The sequence below is a fragment of the Epinephelus moara genome, chromosome 8 (genome assembly GCF_006386435.1).
Source record: "Epinephelus moara isolate mb chromosome 8, YSFRI_EMoa_1.0, whole genome shotgun sequence".
Classification (NCBI taxonomy): domain Eukaryota; kingdom Metazoa; phylum Chordata; class Actinopteri; order Perciformes; family Serranidae; genus Epinephelus; species Epinephelus moara.
The window spans coordinates 26,710,435-26,730,501 of NC_065513.1; the positions used below are offsets into that span (position 1 = coordinate 26,710,435).

The 20,067-nt window shown below is 43.5% G+C and overlaps 1 protein-coding gene across 1 annotated transcript in view; it reads left to right on the forward strand.

Annotated features, from left to right (window-relative positions):
• grid2 (glutamate receptor, ionotropic, delta 2) overlaps nt 1–20,067 on the forward strand; it is a 703,051-nt gene that overhangs the window by 676,127 nt on the left and 6,857 nt on the right. The window contains exon 15 of the mRNA XM_050052029.1: nt 10,864–11,104. Coding sequence (XP_049907986.1) covers nt 10,864–11,104 — 241 coding nt within the window. The remainder of the gene's footprint in view (nt 1–10,863; nt 11,105–20,067) is intronic.

The following is a 20,067-nucleotide window of genomic DNA, read 5'->3' on the forward strand; positions in this document are numbered from 1 at the left end:
ATATCTTCAGTAGCTAGCTAGCTAACCCTACACTTTTCAGGGTTTGATTTTGGTTTTGGAACAGGGAAGAAACATATATCTTTTTCCAACCTCTCCAGGTAACGAGTATCATTAATACACGACATGCCCCAGGCACAACATTTAGCTCCAAATCCACAAAACCAGCCTGAAAATCAAGGAAATGTGAAACGATTGCATTAGAGTCAATGGAGCACAGCTGTGTTGTTGTCGGACCCTGGTCTGAGTCGGCCCACGTTACAATTGGTCAGTCTGTGTCTGAGGGCGAGACTTAGCAAAGGGTCAATTGGGGAGACAATGAGGTATGGGAGCTCCTAACCCTCTTAGCAAAGGGCGAGATCAGCCGCCACAAGGACAGTAAGTAATTGTTTTGCCATGTTATGCCTACATATCATGACCGTCATGCCCCTTAGGTTCTGGGATGTCAGCATGCTGCCATTGTTTCGTTTTGTGTGAATAAGCAAAAGCCTATCAAGTGATCTCTGTGTAAAAGCGTATTTGAATGACATTTTTACATTTAGTTTCCTGTTTCTTAATACATTTAATGTATTTCTATGCCCATGTAGTATTGGTGCATACAACGAACTGGCCCAGAGAAGAGTCTTGCACTACAAAACTCAGGTTTTATAACTATTTATCATCATGGTGATGATATGTTGACTTCAGCCCATCACAGCTCTCAAAACTCTGAGCCAGTGTTGCAGACATTTTACAGAGGAAATCACCAGCTAAAATCCGGGCTGTTCTCCTTTAATATGCACCCAGCTTTAGAAATTCAGCAAATACCCAACCAGGTTGTACACACTGTTACTGCGAGATAGGGGCCAGCGTGTTATCTCTGCAACTAAAATGAGGCAGTGAAAATACCCAGTCTACGACGAGGAAGGTCACTGGAGAAACCTCTGTGGTTCACTCTTTTTGTATTGGGCACCAAAATAAACCCGCTCAAAAGCAAAAATCAAATATGCACCACCAGTGCCGGAATAATATTTCTTCTGTCTGAGACGAATCCAGCAGGCTCTGGTTGAATAAACAGACTTTCCAGGGTGTTGATGTGTGGCTGTGGGTCACTGTGCTTCACTCTCAGCTTCTCTCAGCTTTTTTTTTTATTTATTTATTTACTAAAACACAGAGAAAGAATAATCAAGAGCAGGTGCACTTTGCTGACTGGGTCGATGCTGCTGAGTCCTGACTAACGCTCAGTCACTTTCCTGGTGAAGTGATTTGGACAAATAAACCAAGCGTTTGCAGCACAGGTCAGTTCTTCGCTGATCTCTGCGTCTCTTTTGGATGTGTTTCTGACAGGTCCGGCTTGTTCTTTGAGGCAGGTCACATAGCAAAACACAAGGTGATGTAATGATAATAATCTGACGCTTTATTGATTCCTCCTCGTCTCTATGGGCAGGTCAGAAGTCCGGTTCAGCTTGTGGTGATTCAGCATCTAAAGGATACTTCAGTGGGTCGTTTGCTGACATGGGTGCTTGAGCTCAGGCCTCCAGTTGAAGGCTGGCCTCCCTAATCACTGTGTCACTCTACCTACCTACCCAGACTAATTGAAATACCTGCAGCTACAAAAAGTTTCCCCTTGAAAAGCCTGCTCACTGTACTCGTTTGACTGCAAATATTTTCATAAACAAGTCATATTTTCTAAGAGGTGTTTGAACTCTGACAGCAAACTTTTGAACTCCTCTGACCCCGCAGTCATCTGAGCTACGGTGAAAATGCTTAACTACTTTTTGACTTTATAATATGAACATTATTCTCCTTCATGTTTTCCAGAGAGGCTAACACCAGTGAGGCAGCCGGCGTTCTTCTCATTTAAGGAGCTGACAGCGAACTGTCGTCTCAGAGCAACAAACTCATTTTAGCATAACACCTCTCTGTCTCTCATCCCCGTGTCATCTACCCCCAGTCTGCTCATTTCATCTGACATTCTTCCTCTGTTCAGTCATCTCATTATTTGTCTTTTCTCCTCTCTTAACTCCTCCCCTGCTCCTATCTCCCCTACTTTCTCGCCTGTGCTCTCCTTTCCTCCATTGTATGAGTTTGTTGTCAGCCATCCATCCAGATTGAACTCACTGCCAGCTTTTTTTTTCGTGTGTGTTGCGCTCCCTTCACATTTTCCTCACTCAATTTTCCATCTTCCCTTATTCCCCGACTCACTCGCGTCTCTTCCCCCTCTGACTCCACGTTCTCTCTCCACCTCTCACCTCCCCGAAAACTTCCATTTTTCACTGTCTCCAACTTAAAATTGTGTTTGCTACAGAGGTGACAGGAGAAGAATATTCGTATAAAAGAGCAAGACTGTTGTAGTTCCTGCAGACATATTCCGATGTTCCTCAGATGGTAGTGTGCGCCGCGGTGAGGCACTACACCTCAGCACCTCTCACAGAAACAGTTAAGAGGTCTATCTAGCCCGTTCGGAAACTCACTGAACTGTTTCACATTATGCTTGATCATCTAACCCACACCACTCTGCATTTTAACTGGCTACAGCTGCGGTAAAACCTGCTGCTGGGGGGAAACAGCAGCCTGGGACATAACCTGTATTTATAGGGGGCCTTATGGATGAGCCTGGGGAGGACTGCAGAATCAACACAATATATGGAGTTACAGTGCATTTAAAGGGGCAATAAGTGAGATTTTTACTGTCTCATAGCAGAAAATAGCCATAATATATCTTGAGGGGGTGATAGCTGAATTGATCAATACCAATGACTCAACGATCAGTTTGCCAGGTGCTGAGATAACAAGCTTTCAAAACTCACTTTGGAGCCTGTAGTCTCCGTTTGGCCCCGCCATCCATTTGAGTTAGAAATACACTCCCTGTACCCCAGCAGTGGTGCAGCAACACAGTGTGAAATCTCTTAACAGTCCATTTTCACTCCGGTAGAGGTATCATTTATAACATTAGAGGCTGCTCATTAAAACTGTTACAAATAGATGTTGCTGTCAAATGAAGTCAAATGAACTCCTAAAAGCCCACTTTTTGGGTAATACAGGAAACACCTGTCCCCTTTTTTCCCCACATTTAAACATGAAGCTTTTTTTTTTTTTTTTTTGGAAGAAAGAAGACAAACACATAAAAATAATTTGTGAGGATCAGGAGAACAGTACTCTCTACTGACTTTGATGCAAGCAATTAAAGCTGGGGTGGGAAAGAAAGGGGCAGAAATAGAAAATACACCCTCCTATTGGCAGCTCTCCCCTGTCTGTCTGAAGCCCCTCCCACCAGATGACCCTGGGCACATGCATGCGCTTCATACAGTAACCCAGAGTTTCACATAGATTGATTTATTTAATCTTATTTAATTGTGGAGCACTCTTTCTCTCTGTGTATAATAGACCATAAATGAGACAAGAGTTAGCTAGCTAGCAACCCCACCATCCTTTCGCCTTGCTTCATGCTGCTGTGGACCGCTACGTCCAGAGGAGAGTGGGCAGCAACTGCGGACCATTTGTTGACAAAGGCATTCTCACTCCAACCTCGTCGCATATCGACATGTGGTCATAGAACCTCCACGTCTAGATATGACGTTCAGGGTACCCTGGGTGCGTTGGTTGTTGATGTTCTGGGATGCTGTGTCAAGTTCTGCCTGTCACATGCATTGTCTTCCCTTTTCACGGGAAATTTACTGTTTACATACAGTCTCTTTCAGAATAAACGCACAACGCCAGTGCAACAATGTGAATTGATGTTTTTTTCCTCCAACAACTAACGCATGTGGTTAGGTTGAGGAACAAACAACCGCTCTCCCAGGTGAAAAGTCACTGCCTTAACTTTCGTTCTTGTCCCGCCACGTTTCCCCCCGATGCCGCCGAGTGCCGTTGCACTATAACGGCAACCGGACGCGTATCATGCCATTGTTAAAGGATGGTGATGCCACAAGTCACTGCCCAAGTGCCGGATTTCGATGACTTCGGAGTGAGACCGAGCTCGAAAGTCGGTGTTTGTTGGACCCATCCACCACCCCTCCCGTCCACCCTTCTCAGACTTTCACCGCCTTAACTTTCGTCCTCGTCCCGCCACGTTTCCCCCTGATGCCACCGAGTGCTCTTAAACCATAACAGCGACTGGCCACGTATTATGCCAACGTTCAAGGACGGCTTTATTTGTCAGTGTCTGATGCTGCAAGTTGTTGCCCAAGCACTGGATTTCGATGACTTCGGAGCGAGACCAAGTTGGGTTGGCGACTGTAGCAGCTTCAATTCGGCCAGTGCAAACCCCCCAGCATCAGGTTACACAGATTGCTGGTGGGTCTGTCCTGTGTAATGGCAGCAACAGAAAGTTTGCTGCCGTTACACAGGCTGGCTGGATTCGGGTTGCTGCAGCAGCTGACAGGGGGTCAGTTTCCAGAGCCTGCTGCCTGCTCTCTCTTGGGCGGGCAGTGTGTATCGGGTTTTCACTGAAGGGACTTGCATGCACTTCTGCATTTGTAGAACAGCAAATAGAAATGTCCTCTCTCTGAAATAACCTGTGATTAGCCAAGGTCTCCTGTCACGGCCTACATTTTCCAAGCCTGAAATCAGAGCCAAGAGGAGGTGCAGATGTCTAGTGTTCTCTCAGTCCACTTGAGTTACAATATGCTTTAAGTTTATTATGGGATATTTGCCCAATGATGCCGAAATGAAACTGCCTACTCTAGCTAAGCTTACATTTAAGATGTGTGAATCTATTAGTCTGTGCACCTGCTCAAACACTTCTACACTTGTGAGGACGCACACCAACATAACTCCTAACCAAGTAACCATCACAACCACATGTCAAAACTGGCCTTTACCTAAACCCTAAATCAAATAGATCCTGCTTGTAAAAGAGCATACTTGTGTGTCTCTATAGGAAAGAGTCAGACAACAAATACAGAGCAGTTTCTCTATTATCAATTCCATTACTAAGAGTCTTTTTTTTTTTAGCTTAGATATGTCTGCACTGCATACGTGTGACCGTACCTACCTACAGTTTCCTTGTTATACTCAGTGAGTCACTTTCTTTTGCTCTCTCCCTCCCTGCGTGTGATCTCAGTATAATTTACCCTGGATGTGTTTTGTCACCTGACAGAATTCGTAGCAGTCTCTCATCTTTCACATTCTGCTTTACCGCCCTATCTTCCTTTTCTTCAAGTCGTCTGTCCCCTGCTCCTTTATCCAAATCGCTATGGTGTTCTTTCTTTTTCGGCTTGAGTCAACTAATTATGTGTGATCATCCCACCATCAAGGCTGCTGCCAAAGAGTTGCCATGGCAACATCTAGTCCACGCAGTAACGGCCACTGCGGAGAGAACAGGGAAGGCAGAGACAGAGCGCGCGCGCACACACAGACAAACACACACACACGCAGAGGCGCACAACAGTTACCCCCCTACCACACGGGCAACCCTTGCTCATTTGCTTTAACAGCCAGTGGGAGTGTTAAAGTCATTATAGATCTCCCCAGTCAAAGTCAACGATCTTAAAGCAAGGTGATAACTCATTGCACACACACAGTGTTAATGCAGCTCACAGCACACCAGCTGTTTCATAGACATACCCACAGACACAGGAAGATGAACGCACACCATACACACTTGCTATGTAATAAGACCCCGTTACAAAGACAAACACACGTACAGTCATGCTGTGCACACACATACACACACAGGACAGCTGTTTCACACAATTAAAGGCCATAACAGCCGCATACACACACAAATTACAATTGTTCTGTAATTACATTTTACCTGAAACACACTTTACTCCCTTCATGCATGCAGCTGACACTGACGTTGAAACCTTTACATATACTGTGACAATGATGCATTCAAATATATTTAAACAGGCAGGTATATACAGTACAGCAACCCGTGTGTTATGGCATGCAGGACATGACACTAACACCTCCACTGTATGTCCTCAGACTGCAGTGATATATAGTAGAAGCTATTTTTAGTGATCAAAGTGATCTATTTCCCGATACCGCAGGCAGCAGTGTTCTGACTGATGACGCCTTGAGGAAAAAACACTAACACACCCTGAAGGAAGAGAAAAAAACTAAGAAACACATCTAAGTGTACACTCCCTCAGTTCTATATTCTACATATTCAGACTGAAATTAAAGCAAAAAAAGTTTTTGGATAACTGTGCAGGGAAAAGCACACTGCTGTGGGGAAAATAAATTACTTGTCAGATTTCCTCTCCTGCGCTGTATCATGAACTCCATCAAACTTGGTGTAATGTAGTGGATCTTTCATGAGGACATAAAGACCGTGACACACACGCACGCACTCACACACACACACACTTTAATTAGCTACTCCTAGTTCTCATTATGTCAGTGTGTCATTGTTTCAAACACACCGTGCACTGCAGTGTATTCTGAGCGTGACTCGGCTTTTACTGCGTGTGCATGCGTTCACATTTAAATCAGCGTCGCCGTGTGTTTGCACATACGTGTTTTCGAGGGAAGCTGTGTTTCTTTTGGTGAGACAGCGACAGACAGATTAGAGACCCAGACAGATGGTGTACTGCAGGAAACCTTTGACTCAACCCATGTTTTTGTCAGGCAGCTCACGGTGGCCTTTCATCCCGCCTGTCAGCCATGGGATGGAGATAAATGAAGAGCAGTGGCAAACTGCTTTTGTGTTTAAAAATGATCATCGCCGTGCTCACTTTTTCTCACAAAGTTGAAGTATTCCTCGCTCAGTGGCTGCCACGAGCTAACAGAGATCTCTCCTCCGCTTGTTGGTAACCGATTTTACATGTGCTTATCTGCGAGTGACCAAGTGCTAGGTACATTTCAGCACTAGGACTGGAATTACTCGGGCAAGCTCATGCCGCATTTATGAGTTATTATGTTGGGATTGTCATCATATTTAAAAGGGGCCCTGTAGTGTTGAATGTAAGCATCTTCCTCTTCAATTTTAGCTTGCACCATCTGTCCAAACTCAGGCACGCTCCAGTGTGTTGGTGTCAGGAAAACAAGACAGCCGGCATCACATAATATTTCCTGCATGGTCATCATTATTTTGATCTTCTTTGCAAATATTCAGAGTTAAATCAGTGTATCTGTTGCCTATCTGTGGGCGGGGAAAGGGCAGCTTAACCTCAATGAGATAAACGTAAGGTAAATGTGACAGTAGCTATTATGTGTGTGTTCTTGTGAGTGCATGTCAGCGTTAGGGTTTGATTCAAGGGCCTATCGGGGAAGCAGCTTTTGCATAACTCTGATAGGCCAATTAGTGCAGAGTGATAGATGATGAGCTCCACGGGCAGACAGGGTCGTAATAGAGGGGAGAGAGAAAGCACTCTGTCCTGAATCTCAAATCTGTTCGTCTCTGTCCTCCCTCAAAGTTACATGCAGCTTAGTCACATCCTTAGTCTCCGTTTGAAATGTTTGTTTTTCTTGTTTTGATCTGTTTGATCTTTTGATCAAGTTTGGGAGTAAGCCTTTTAGTTCGTCTTTGTTGTTCTGTTTGGCATCCTTTTGATTGTCTACAGTGGAGTCGGAGAAAGTTTGCATTTAGCAATTCTTTGATTAATATTTGAAAAGCTTTAACTTATAGATTCAGTAATCTGAACACACAGCAAAATCGTATTTGAAATCATGCGAGGATTTGACAATTACATGCACCTGGCGTCGCTGAAATGTTACAGTAATTACCTTCTCCGCTGTTTATTTGTTTCCCCTCAAAGGTCAACAGTAAAGCCCTTTTGTAGGATTGTGTCGCAGAAGCGTTTGCTGTCTATAGTAATTATTTTTCACAGATTTTAAAGTAGAAATGTCGCCACTTATTTCCACTCCTGTAAGTGCCACACAGAAACCTGCTTGACATGACATCTGTGACACGTACAGTAGGAACAGTCACCCCATGAGCAGAGATAACAGACGGCAACTCGCAACACAAAGCATGCCTCTTTCTTTCCGACTGACATGAAAAGACATCAATTCAGACAAGAAATCTTTAGAAGTTGGCTGAATTCCAAGCGAGAAATGATGAAATATTTTGACAAAACATTGCCTGGCTTCTTTGATAGGTGGGATCGCTCTTATTCCATCTCATTAGACTGTGTGTAATCTGTCTTTCTGCGAAGCCGTCTGTCAGAGTGCGGGCTTGCTTGTGCTTGTGTGAGTGAGTGAGTGAGTGAGTGAGTGAGTGTGTGTTGCTGTTGTCAAAGTGACAGATAAAAAGGTCAGTACTGTATGAAAGGCACAACACTTCTGTGGGGGAAAAAAAGAAGCTTGTTTTGACTTTCATAAACAGTGATTTCTCTGTGATACTGTCATCAACCGAGAACAAACTTGTTAAGCTGTTTAAAATTGGATTATACACAGGTACTGTTCAAAAACCTATCTTAGCCACGTCCCCTTGAATTTCAACAGTGTGCCCTGCATGCAACAGTGAATTGTTTTAGCGCTACTGCTTCTCCTGCAAGATATTGTGCTAATGATATTACAGCAGAGACATAAAGTTTGTCAGCTGAGTGCAATCATTCATGGCGAAGTATAAATGTCGCCTTTGCACCAAGAACACAGTAGACAGAACAATGCCAGAGAGATAAGGAAAACCAAAATTTGTTACAGCCCATGAGCTACAGGTCCTGACCGATGAGGTGCAAAGGCATTCCTCAGAACTCTCAGCGAGGACTTTAAATGTGACAGAGAGAGACCATATTTGGGATTTATTATCCCAGTCTGTCAGTGCTGCTGCCATAATCACTGGAAAGTCTGGGCGTGACACCCCTTATAAATGCGCTTCAGTTACCACCAACTCTCTGAAGACGCTAATAATTTCCCTGCAACTACATGTGGCTATTAGCGCCGGTCTTTTGGTGATTTGGTGTTTTGCAGTGTGGCTGATTTGCATAGAAAGGGGCCAATTTTGCACCAAATGTATGCATATTACCTCATTTAAACACATGCAAATAGCACAGGGACAAAGAGACTGCATCAATTTACTCTTTGTGGGTGCTCTGAGAATTACACTTTTTTTTTGTTGTCTTATATGTGCAGGTTCAGCGGCTGCAAAAGTCGCACAATCTTTTTGCGAATTTGTCCCACAGAGTGCAGGGAGGGGTCAAGCAAGAAGCAATGTCAGAAGAAGTCCTGACTTTATTACAGTCCAAAAGTTGCATGTTTAAAAGGAAAAAGGAGCAGCGTCTGTTGCACTGCTGAAAAAGAACAGATGCAAGATTGTTGTGTGACGAGGGATTTCTACACCGACTACCTCTTCTTCATGCCAGTTGAGTGATAACCAGGGCATACAACTAGGCCAGTGCTGCTACTATACTACTACTGCTGAACAGTAGTGCAGATCAGTTTGATTTAATTTGTTTTGAGTCAATGTTGCATATCGTCTACACAAAGTCTTATCTAATCTTGGCGCTAATCTGCGCTGATCTGAGCCAAACAATCCCACAATCAAGCTGGCAGTTGGTGGACATGATCTCGTATTAGAATGAATGTTGGTGGATTTGCTGTTCGAATTACTTTTTCTATTCTTGTATTGTCTGCTTCTCTTCTCCTCTCCTCTCCTACAACCACAACTGGCATTTTGACCATATAGTCCCTCCAGCTCAGTAAAGCTCAGGTAGTGATAATTGAGTGTCCCTTAATGAGAGTGACGTGGTTATAGAGCGACGTGCCTGCCCGAGCCTGTTTAGCTGATTTACATTGAAATGAGCCAGGTTTTTTTTCTGGCTATTGTGGATGAAATTAATTATTTAAACTGTCTGTAGGGCCCATTTGCATTCCTTGATTGATTTCAGTCCGTTCTGTGTATTCCGCATGAGGAAAGCTGAAGATGAGAGATGGGCACTGTCGTTCACGTCAGCACGTTGTCATTGAAATTGCAGGAGGGGGCTTGCCCCCAGGAAGTTGTGCAGATAATTGCAAACATCTGTCTCTATTTACACATGTATGCATCCTGTTTAAGTTTGCTTTGACATGCGTGCAGTCAAGTTTGTGACTTTGTTCATTTCTGGATGTGTGTCTACCCTGTTGGTGTCAATCAGTGTGGCGGCTTAGGGATTATTTGCATCTATTTGTTTACTGTGTTAGTATGTATGTGCCTGTGAGGGACGTATATGCATAAACACGCACACACACACACGTTCCCACATTGCCTTTTTTTCTCTTTGTCTCTCTCTCTCCCAGTGCCCCTCTCTCTCCTCCATGCCAGATCGCTTGTTAAATATCCAGCCGAAATGCTAACAGAGCCTCTGTACGGCTGTCTGTCTGTGTGTGTCTGCAGCTCTCCTCCAAACCAAAACGAACGACCCAGTTAAATAATAAGCTGAAGGCTAACAGAGGGACCCCATCAACCTCTGAGCTGTATCCTCTCTGAAGCCATCAATCGTGGGACTAAAGCTAGGCTGCGCAATGACATTGTGGCAGTGTACTCGCGCTGTGCTGCAAAACATATTAATGTTAGCCATAATGAGTTTGACAGCCCAATATGGTTGTCAGGGATCAGGGAGGGATTTGACTGGCAAACACTGCCCTCAAATGGAAGAGGGGAGTTATAGCAACTGCAGTAAAAGCTGCAGTGTTGTCAGGTTCTGTGCAGTTGACTCGTACAGATGGATACTTTTCATTTTCCGTGATTGTTTTGTAGGGTTTGACTCATTCAAATTACACTCAGACACCTTCAATGATCATAATGACTGTGCTCATCCTGGACAGTGTTATCTTACTCTTCTGGATGTTGCTGGCTTGTTGCTCATTCAGGCATCTACACATTCAGTCATGTATACCTGGCTTACTTTTGTGTTTTTGTAGCAGTATTTCTGTTTTGTAAGTGTGTGTGAAGTATGCGCCTTAACTGTACTTGAGTCTCTCCTAACATGCCTGCGTCTCCTGCCTGTGTCCCAGAATCTTGGAGCTCCAGCAGAATGGTGACATGGACATACTGAAACTTAAGTGGTGGCCCAAGGACAGCCCCTGTGACCTCTACAGCTCGGTCCAAACACGACAGCGAGGCAACGCCCTGGACATCCACAGCTTCGCCGGCGTTTTCTGCGTCCTGGCAGCCGGCGTGGTGCTCTCCTGCCTCATTGCCATGGTGGAAAGCTGGTGGTCACGACGGAAGGGATCCAGGGTCCCCTCCAAGGAGGTAGGGGGATGGATGGGTGACTGAAAGCAGGAACAGTAATACAGAGAGCGGTATAGGGTCTGTAACACATCATCCCAGGTCTTTTTTATGCTGCAACAGGGGAAAGAAGCTGTGCAATAAGCAAAAAAGAAAGCAGGGATTAAAAAAAGTAAGAGTGAATACAGTGATGGATGGATAGATGGATGATGGGTTTCGTTTCAGGTCTAGCTGAGGCAAGGGGAGAAGGGTGTAGAATGACTAAATACAAAGTCTAGACTCTGTGACCGGGGACGCTAAGGTGAAAAAACAAGTCAATTCCTGTCATGGTGCATGAGATATGAGCAGAGCCTTCCTCGTGAAGGAGTTGTGACGCTGAAAGCGTCTGGAACCTTTGAAAACCTCCCATGTTCACAATGTCACCTCCCCTGAACTTAATTTGCACACAAGCAACATCAGCAACACTGTGCTGATAGCTCAGGCCGGAGCTGTATTTTGTTGCAAGGCTTTTGCACACTCTGTCAGAAAGAATCCTGGAGGTGCTATATTAGATCTCCAGTGATATAACCGGCATTGATCTTCTGCATAGTCTTGTGTGTAAAAATCTCTGCGAATGTAGGAAGGGAATGAAAGGTTAAACAGGGCCCGAATGTTTTCAGAAACTCCGAGAACACTGTAGTATTAATTTTTCCTTTCTCACCCGTGTTCATGATCTTAATGGGACTGTCAATGTATAAAGCACCCTGTCGTAATTAAAGTTACCATCAAATTATCAAAACGATTAGCCAAAGAAACAGTCTTTGTCAAAAGCAAATTTTTGTTCATTTCTTACCCAGTTCTTAGTCCTCACGATGCCAAATAAGATATCTATCTTTAACTGTGATGCCATAGATGGCCTGGGTGACATGTCCAGGGTACATATACTCACATTAAACACACGTCAGAAAGTGTTAAAGATATACTATGCAGGATTTTCCTGAATTAAACAATGCATAGACTCATACAGAAGTAATCATGACCCACTAGAGATATGTGGTGGTGTATTTTTCTGCAGAGACTCTGCCCTCGACCTAGCTGAAGACTCAAATCTAGAAAGATTTTGAGTCTGGCCCTCACCTACCCAAGGGGCGTATTCATTGCACTCAGTCCCATTTGTTTGCCGACCAGTGGGGCTAACTGATATATTATGCTTTTGCCGTATCCCGTCTGCAAAACGGCAAAAACGTCCTTCCTGGAAACGAAGGCTTCTAGGGCAGTCTTCTGTTCCTCTCTCAAGGAATAAAATAAGTGTAGTTGGCTTAGCGTTTCTTGCAAAGCTAAATTGAATGGACGTGGTCCTTCAGCAGCTGCCATCTTGGCTGTTTACTTTTAGACTCCTACGGCGCAGCACTGTCCTCATCATGTTACGCCCGCCCAGAGCCCGCCTCTGAAAGACAGACTGATCTGATTGGTCGGATGGCGATTCACCGGGCTCTGCTCGTCGGGGCCAGATCCCCGTGCAGAGCAAATTCAAATTTGCTGGGGGCGGGGCATCTGGATTTCCAGGTTACCCTCGACCATTATTTTCTTATTTTCTGTGTTTGGAACGTTAATGGGCATGTACCCCCACAGCGCTCAGGCGCCAGACCATAAGCAACAGGCATGTCAGTGACACAGGGTTGAAAAAACGCAAATATAGGGGGGCAAAACACCAAACGAGAGCAAATCTGTGGTTGGATTTTGGATTCATTTTCGCTGCCAGGTGTTTATAATCCTGCATAGTATACCTTTAATGTAATATGAATGAGTTGATCTATCTTCATGTCTACACATTAAAATATTTAGTCTGCCGAGACCATGTTTACACTGTAATGTACGTCTCTTTTCACCATGACAATGCCCAATCACAGTCCAGATCCTCAATATGGACTGCAAGTGCACTGGCCCTATAATGTATTCAGTATTCTGCATTTGCGTACCCTCACCTCTTCTTTTTAATGTTTTATTAATGCTATTTTGATGGTCTTGATTAATTCAAAATGAGGCAAATGTGCCAGTGTCAACAGGGTAATCAACCACTTATTTTTCTGAAAAGTTAATGTTTTGGAGAAAAGAGGACACTGGCAACGTTAAAAGCAGAATACAAAAACAGCCCCAGGGCCTGTTTGAAAACTGCAGCGTGCCTTGACCAGGGCAGAGTCAGAACACACTGACTCACAGTGTTAAGCACGGATATTTATACCGGCGTTCTCTTCGAAAACAGTGGCAACACTCCACCTTGTAAATTAGCAGCAGCGCCCTGTGAAATATCCAATCAGCCTATATGCGGTTGATCACCTCAGCGGGGATATCATTTGAGGCAATCAAAGTGACGCTGGCAACATCCTTCCCTCGTAGAAACCCTGCAGTCTGTTGTGATTTGGTGGCTTTGTTTGCTGCACCATAGACAAGTAGAATCTTCAAGGGGAAAAAAAGGGGCAGCATGTTTAGTTGTGTTTTTAGCTATACATTGTAATCAAGCTCAGGCCCTTTCACCAGAACATAGCAGAGTGCTAGGCGTCATTGCAAGCTCTCCAATGCAGGAGACAAAAGTTTGACAAAGATTCGTACCAGCTTCCAGTTCAACTGTCATTGGCAATCCACCTTGTCACCTCTTGTGCCTACTGCTATGTTTACTGAAACACAGAGGGAGAAAGTGCTCAAGTAAATAAATTTAATCAAAACTGTGAAATTGCAGCAAAGTGTTGCAAATTTGGAATGCAAAACATGCCACTGATGAACTGAAAGAAATGTAATTATGTGTGGAATAATATTTTCACTTTGGGTTTAGAGTTAATTATTTATGTGTTGGTAACAAATTAGACTGAGGCGTGAAGCAGCACAGATTAATTTTAGCAGAAAATGTTTTTGCCATCAGGTAAATTACTTCAGCTTCAAACAATTGGGTGTTTTTCCCCCCTCTGAGGAAGCTCTTTGATAAAAGCAGGTGAAGGTTAACTTATGGATGATTTTAGAGAATTAATGCCAAACAGTTTACCACCCCGTCATTCAACTTCCAGTCTTTCACATATAAAACCAGCTCGCCATAATGCACTACAGCTATTGTTGCCTGGTTACTAAAACTGGGCATTAATGGGGGAGAAAAAGATGACCATTACACTAATTAGGACTCTCTAAGTGAACATCTCTGCATGACTCCGACTCCCAGAAAGAGAAGAGAAGCCTGGCCCGTCTCCTTAATCTGGGGTGTCATGCTAATTTAAAGTTCCACCAAGAATAAATTAGAAAAGATGACAAAAAGATGGGAATGGAAATTATGGCTGTACCCAGGATGATTTAGTGTCAGATCAGGTTACTTTTCATGATAAAAGACTGATAACACCAGTCATCTGGAAAGTAATTTAGGGGGAAAGTTTCAACGTGAGAACTCTATGAACCACTGCTTCCATATCATTAAATTAGCAGCTCCTAGTTTGACATTAGTGCATCATCACACATTATTGCATTACTACATCATTAGTCTCCAGCTTTTGGAGAAGATTTCTTGAATTCTTTGAATCTCTTTGACCTGAAAGACAGAAATATACTACAAACCAAATTAAAATCGGTGTGTTTTTGCAGGCAAGTAGGTGATTTGTGACTCAAGCGATGCGCCTCATCAGCTGTGATCATTGTAGTGTGCACACGCCTGTTTGACAAACTGCTTGGAAGTTTCACACAGCTTTGTTTACTGCAGTCCAATACACCACCTGCAGTTGCTTGCGACTGATCAACAGTGGCAAATGATTTGTTGTATTTATTACTTGTCCTTTGGGCTCTTTGCTCATTGATTTATTTAATTGTTTAATTTTACTTGCACGCCAAGTGGAGTGTTCTTTCTTCTTTAGAAAATGAATCAGTTTAAGGCTGATGTTGCGAGAGGATTCGTGCACAAGCAGAAGCTATGAAGCGCACAGGCTCCTCCCATCTCAGTTAATTTGCCATGTGTAAGTTCCCCATGCATCTGGCATGATGTGCCAATAAACTGGCTACAAACTGCAGTGAGAGTAGAGCAACACGCTCAACAGCAGGTTGACTGCAGTTCGATCTAATTAAGCTTAATTTAGTTGCCTATATATTGCTGCCACGGTTCAGTTCTCCACCATCTAACTGCTTTAGTGAATCAAGTTACATATATCAGATATTAAGTGTGCATGCTGTAGTATTTCACTTAAAGATTCTTTATCTCTCAGTTGATTCAGTGCAAAGCACAGCGCCTAAATAAGAAACACAGTCATCAGTTTTGAGGCCCAGTCAAGGGAAACCACATTGCTGCTCCCAACTCAACCAGAAATAGGTCTTGGCACCCAACTGACTGCCAATGTCAATTTGTTTTGGATCAGGTGTTTTTTTTTCTTAAGTACACACTGACAGACACCCCCTACATCCAGCCCCCCTGCTCAGTTACAGCTTTAATCTGTCATTCAGATCGGTAGTCATGTCCACCAAGCGAGCAGCCACAAAAACACCAAACCTCTGGTCGGGCCCAAAGTCATGTTAAGCACAGTGTGGTTCAGCTACAACACGCACAAACACACACGCCCCCCCGCCATCTTCATTAGCCACTCAGAGCAGCCAGTGGAATCAGCCCCTGACTGAGCGCAGGCGTGGAGTCGAAGCAGTGAATAGGAGGGACAGCAGGGATTTAAACGGTGATAGTTCTTGATTCTCTTTGTAGATCTTGTTCAAGGTTTCGCAGGGAGGCATCAGGCAGTTACTGACATATGGAAATCACTGTTATTGATGTAGAAGTCACATATGGATGATTTACATTTATAATGCAATTCCAGTTAGTGATATTGCCATGATTAGTCCCGCGCTTCATTGAGAGGCAATAAAAGAGGTTTATAGTTTTCAAGTTGTTTTGTTTTTTATGTTGAGAGGAGGGAGTGAGATTTTATTTGAATGCAAATCAAAACAAAGCGTTGGAAAGATAGTGGGAGTGAAGCAATTGGTTATCAAAGTTAAGGACAAAGTTAATAGTGCATCATTATAACAGCCCCCGTCAGTGCTTCCATGGTGAAAATGAAGTTTGCTCAGTCAGCCATGATTGTTTTTGATAGTTGACCCCTGACCGTTATCCTTCACCCTATCAAAGCGTTGACCTATTGCTTGCTGTTGGCTCAGCTCGAGATTTGCTCAGAGTAATCACTGAACCTCAAGAGGGTCAGTGCCCTTCAGACTGCTTGTCACATCATCAAACAGCATCTAAAACCCCCTGCACCCGCTCCGCTCTGAGGCTGCATTTGTAAATTTTTGTAACTCCAATTCCTGGTTCCAACAGGTCTGCCCACTTTACTCAGTGAGTGCACAGGTGTGTGGAGGTGAGAAAGAAGGCTGGATTTGAACTTTGTTTCATAGACCCTTTTACTCTTAGTAAACAGTATGATGTTTTTTGGTGGGCGGGGCTTAGATGGAGGCAAAACAATTCTCGACAGACATTAGCTAGCACTAGCTAGCAAGTTCTGTTTGCTTGTTTTAGACAATGGAGGAAGACGATGCAAGTTGTGCATTCAGAAATACTCATTCTGCGTGCTGGAGCACACTCTGGGCACTCTGTCTGGGGAGATGGAGCAGCAGAGGACTGAGCGGAGTGAATGTGTAACAAATGTACCTGTTTGTTAATTCATATAGACAGTTAACGTTACGTTTCTTCAACCAACGGGGCTCTCGTTTTAGTGTAGATCATCAGACTGAATTTACAAATGCACCATGTCAGGTCACTCCCTCTACGGGACCGCGAGTGTTACTTGAAAAAATAAACGCGGACAAACAGGACCAGACTAGCCAACCCATATGCTCTCACTATATGGATGATGTCACAGGAAGCTTTGTGGTTGATTACTAGGTCAGTCTCCCAAAGGAGGACGACACTTGAACAGTTTCCTCCAGTTTGTTTTGCTACCGAAGCTAACGTTAGCTAAGGTGCTAAAAAGTAAGTGTTATAGAGAAATCCAATATTCCTCTTAATACCTCCCCAATTTCTGATGAGGTGGACCTGATAACCCTTAATACACCTAACATTATTCATCACTACAACAGTAAATACTTTTTCCCTCACCTGATACGGAGTGTGAGCTGCACATGTGAGCATTTTTGATAATCGCCACCATCCAGTCCTTTCGTCTTATCGCATTTAACGTTTTTGTTGGTGGGCAGTGGCTGTTGATATGCGATAAAATTTAAGTTTTGAGCCATGACTCCTATTCTGGCTCCTAATAAAACAACAAGACAACATTTTAAGACATTAAAGATTTAAGATATTTAAGAGAATCGCTTTTTGCCTCCAGGTAACAAACTGACGTCATTGTGACGTCGGCCCTGAAAGGGTCTATTCTCTACACAACTACCATCACCTTCCATGTGCAACAACATTAATGCCTTGGAGGACTTAGTTCAAAAGTGTTACGTTGATTATTGTGTCTTGCCAGTCTTTGTAAAAGCAAACATTTTGAGTATGGCTGTTTGAAAAAGAGATACACACTTTTGGCATGGTCGTACAAATTATTTTGTTCTAAGTATACCCTGGCCTTAGGGCTGACGACTTGTCTGTAAAGGCCACAGCAAGTAACAAACAAAACGCACCTCATCAATCAAAGTTTCATTTTCGGCTGAGATATTATTTCTTATTTTGTCCTAAAATGATCCTATCATAATATATGTAAAATCAGTGGAAATGCCACACTCAGATCTCAAATCACCATCTGTGCAGAATGTTTCCAAATGGGCAACCAGCTGCAAAGATGGTTGCTGAGAACAGAGGAGGAGAGAGTCAAGCTGGGACCACTGCAGCATGTCCTGACTCAGTGGAGGAAGGAAGACAAATTTAAGTCAACTTCAAAGCAGCTAATTAGATAAATTGCATATGTTGCATTTTATCGACCGGGGAGAGCTCTGCCTCTGCGTGCAATTTGGCCTTAGTCATGGCCAATGGAGTAAGTCTAGTGTGTTTAATGTCATCCAACTTCCTAAAGTTAAATTAATAAAGTGAAGCAAACCATAAAGCTTGTAATTAACTCCACTAGACGCCTCGCTCTCTGTCAGTTTAAATGAAGAACTCGTTGGCCTCTGTCTTGCTGTCACAGTGAATGCTAACACCACTTGAGACCATCGCGCCAAGCCAAGAGCATGCAGCTCCCTGTGCATTTTTGCAAGCATCACATAAAATGGAAAAGCCTGGTGACCCACTGTTTATGCATGGGGATAGAAAACTTGGCTTTGTCGGATACATTGGCACCAGGAGTTTGAATTGGGAGTGCAGACTTGGCATGAGGACTCTACTTCCAACGCTCGACTCCAATGCAGTGAGTTACTGTGTCCAGGAAGACACGTTATAGACTTGCTGTATAGAGAATTCCAGCTAACATCAGCCACATGGGGTTTACATGGTTTCTTCACTACTAATGGATGCATTATAGCAGACTTAAAGGATTCGTGATTGTGGGAATTACTAAAACCATGGTGTTACATGGAACATTTTAAATGAATTTGCATACTCTCTGATCCAACTCTCCTCTTGGCTGCATCTAAAATGAGCAAGTGCACGAATGTTAAAAGCATCGATGTACACTGAGTGCAGTTATATCACTGGGATTATGAGTTTGTTCTCACCATAAAATCTGTGGATTATGTACTCAGAAGCACACTGACAGTGCTAATCATTTCTAATTAGGAAATTATAAAGACTCATCCTTATTTGTCCTCCTTGAAGATGACAAACAGCTTCCCCAATACGACCGCTCTTGGTCTCACACACACACACTCACATACACACCAATGAGCTCTCACGTGCATGCACACACGTCATCATTGCCTCACATTTAGCTCGCCTCCTCCGTCATGTCAGGCTTGTGTCAATATAACGAATGCTCCAACCTTTGTGTCAGATATGCCATATCATGAAACCCATTAATGCAAAACACACATCTGTTCATGATCTTCATGGTCCCCGATGGTTTTTCCCCAACTTAAGACGGACAGAACTCACTTAAACACTGGCGCAAATCATAACTGTGTTCATCCATCAGGTCGTATGGCCAAAACACCATCACGCACATGCCTCCTGCATACATGAAAACCCCACAATCCACCATTCAAACTCTAATACAACTAAGCTGCAAGTCTTTGTGTCTCTGTGTTTCTTATACATACTAAAACATGCATAATCACATACTGTACATGTCTGTACTTGCCTTTGCATTCATTGCTGTAATGCCGTGGTAACTGCTTTTGACTGTCAGCTTATCTGTTTTGTGTCTGTGCTTATGGTTCTGTGTTATGTGTTGTGGAATGGCTGACATTGCTATCTATGAGGCTGCTTCTCAATGTAAACAGTACCTTCTACTGGGCTTATACACTCACAGACACAGAAACACACATTTCCACAGAAGTTGACTGATGTATTTCACCAATGAAGTATCACGATTGAGCATATTTGACGAAGATAAGCACACATAATAAAGGGGTGAGGGTGTAAATGTGTATTAATAGTCTCCTTGCAAGTCATCCCTGCTATTTGGGGTTCTTTGACAGTTCAGATATCAGTTAAATTACTGACTACAGTAAACATGGATGGAAATGTGTCATCTTACCCTGTATTGCTACTCTTTCACTGTGCTCAAAAGCATCTGATCTCATTTTGGGTTGGTGCCTGGGTGGGCGAAGTGGGCATGTTTGTAATGATAGTACTGTACATCTAAAGGAAAAAAGGTGCCCTCCACACTGCTTTGGAAGCTAGTCTAAATTTTCTTGATTCTCCTCACAAGCTATTTCCAAATGAGTGTCTGAGGCCCATTTCATTCATAACAGGGCGGCTGTATTGCTTTACCCTCTTTGGCCTATATATATGTTCTACGAGAAGTTTGCATGAAAGAGTTCTGTCATCGGAATCAACCGCATCTCTGAAAGTTCAAACGAAGAGCCGCGACTGTAATGCTGCTTAATGACAAAGTAGAAATGATTACCGTTGT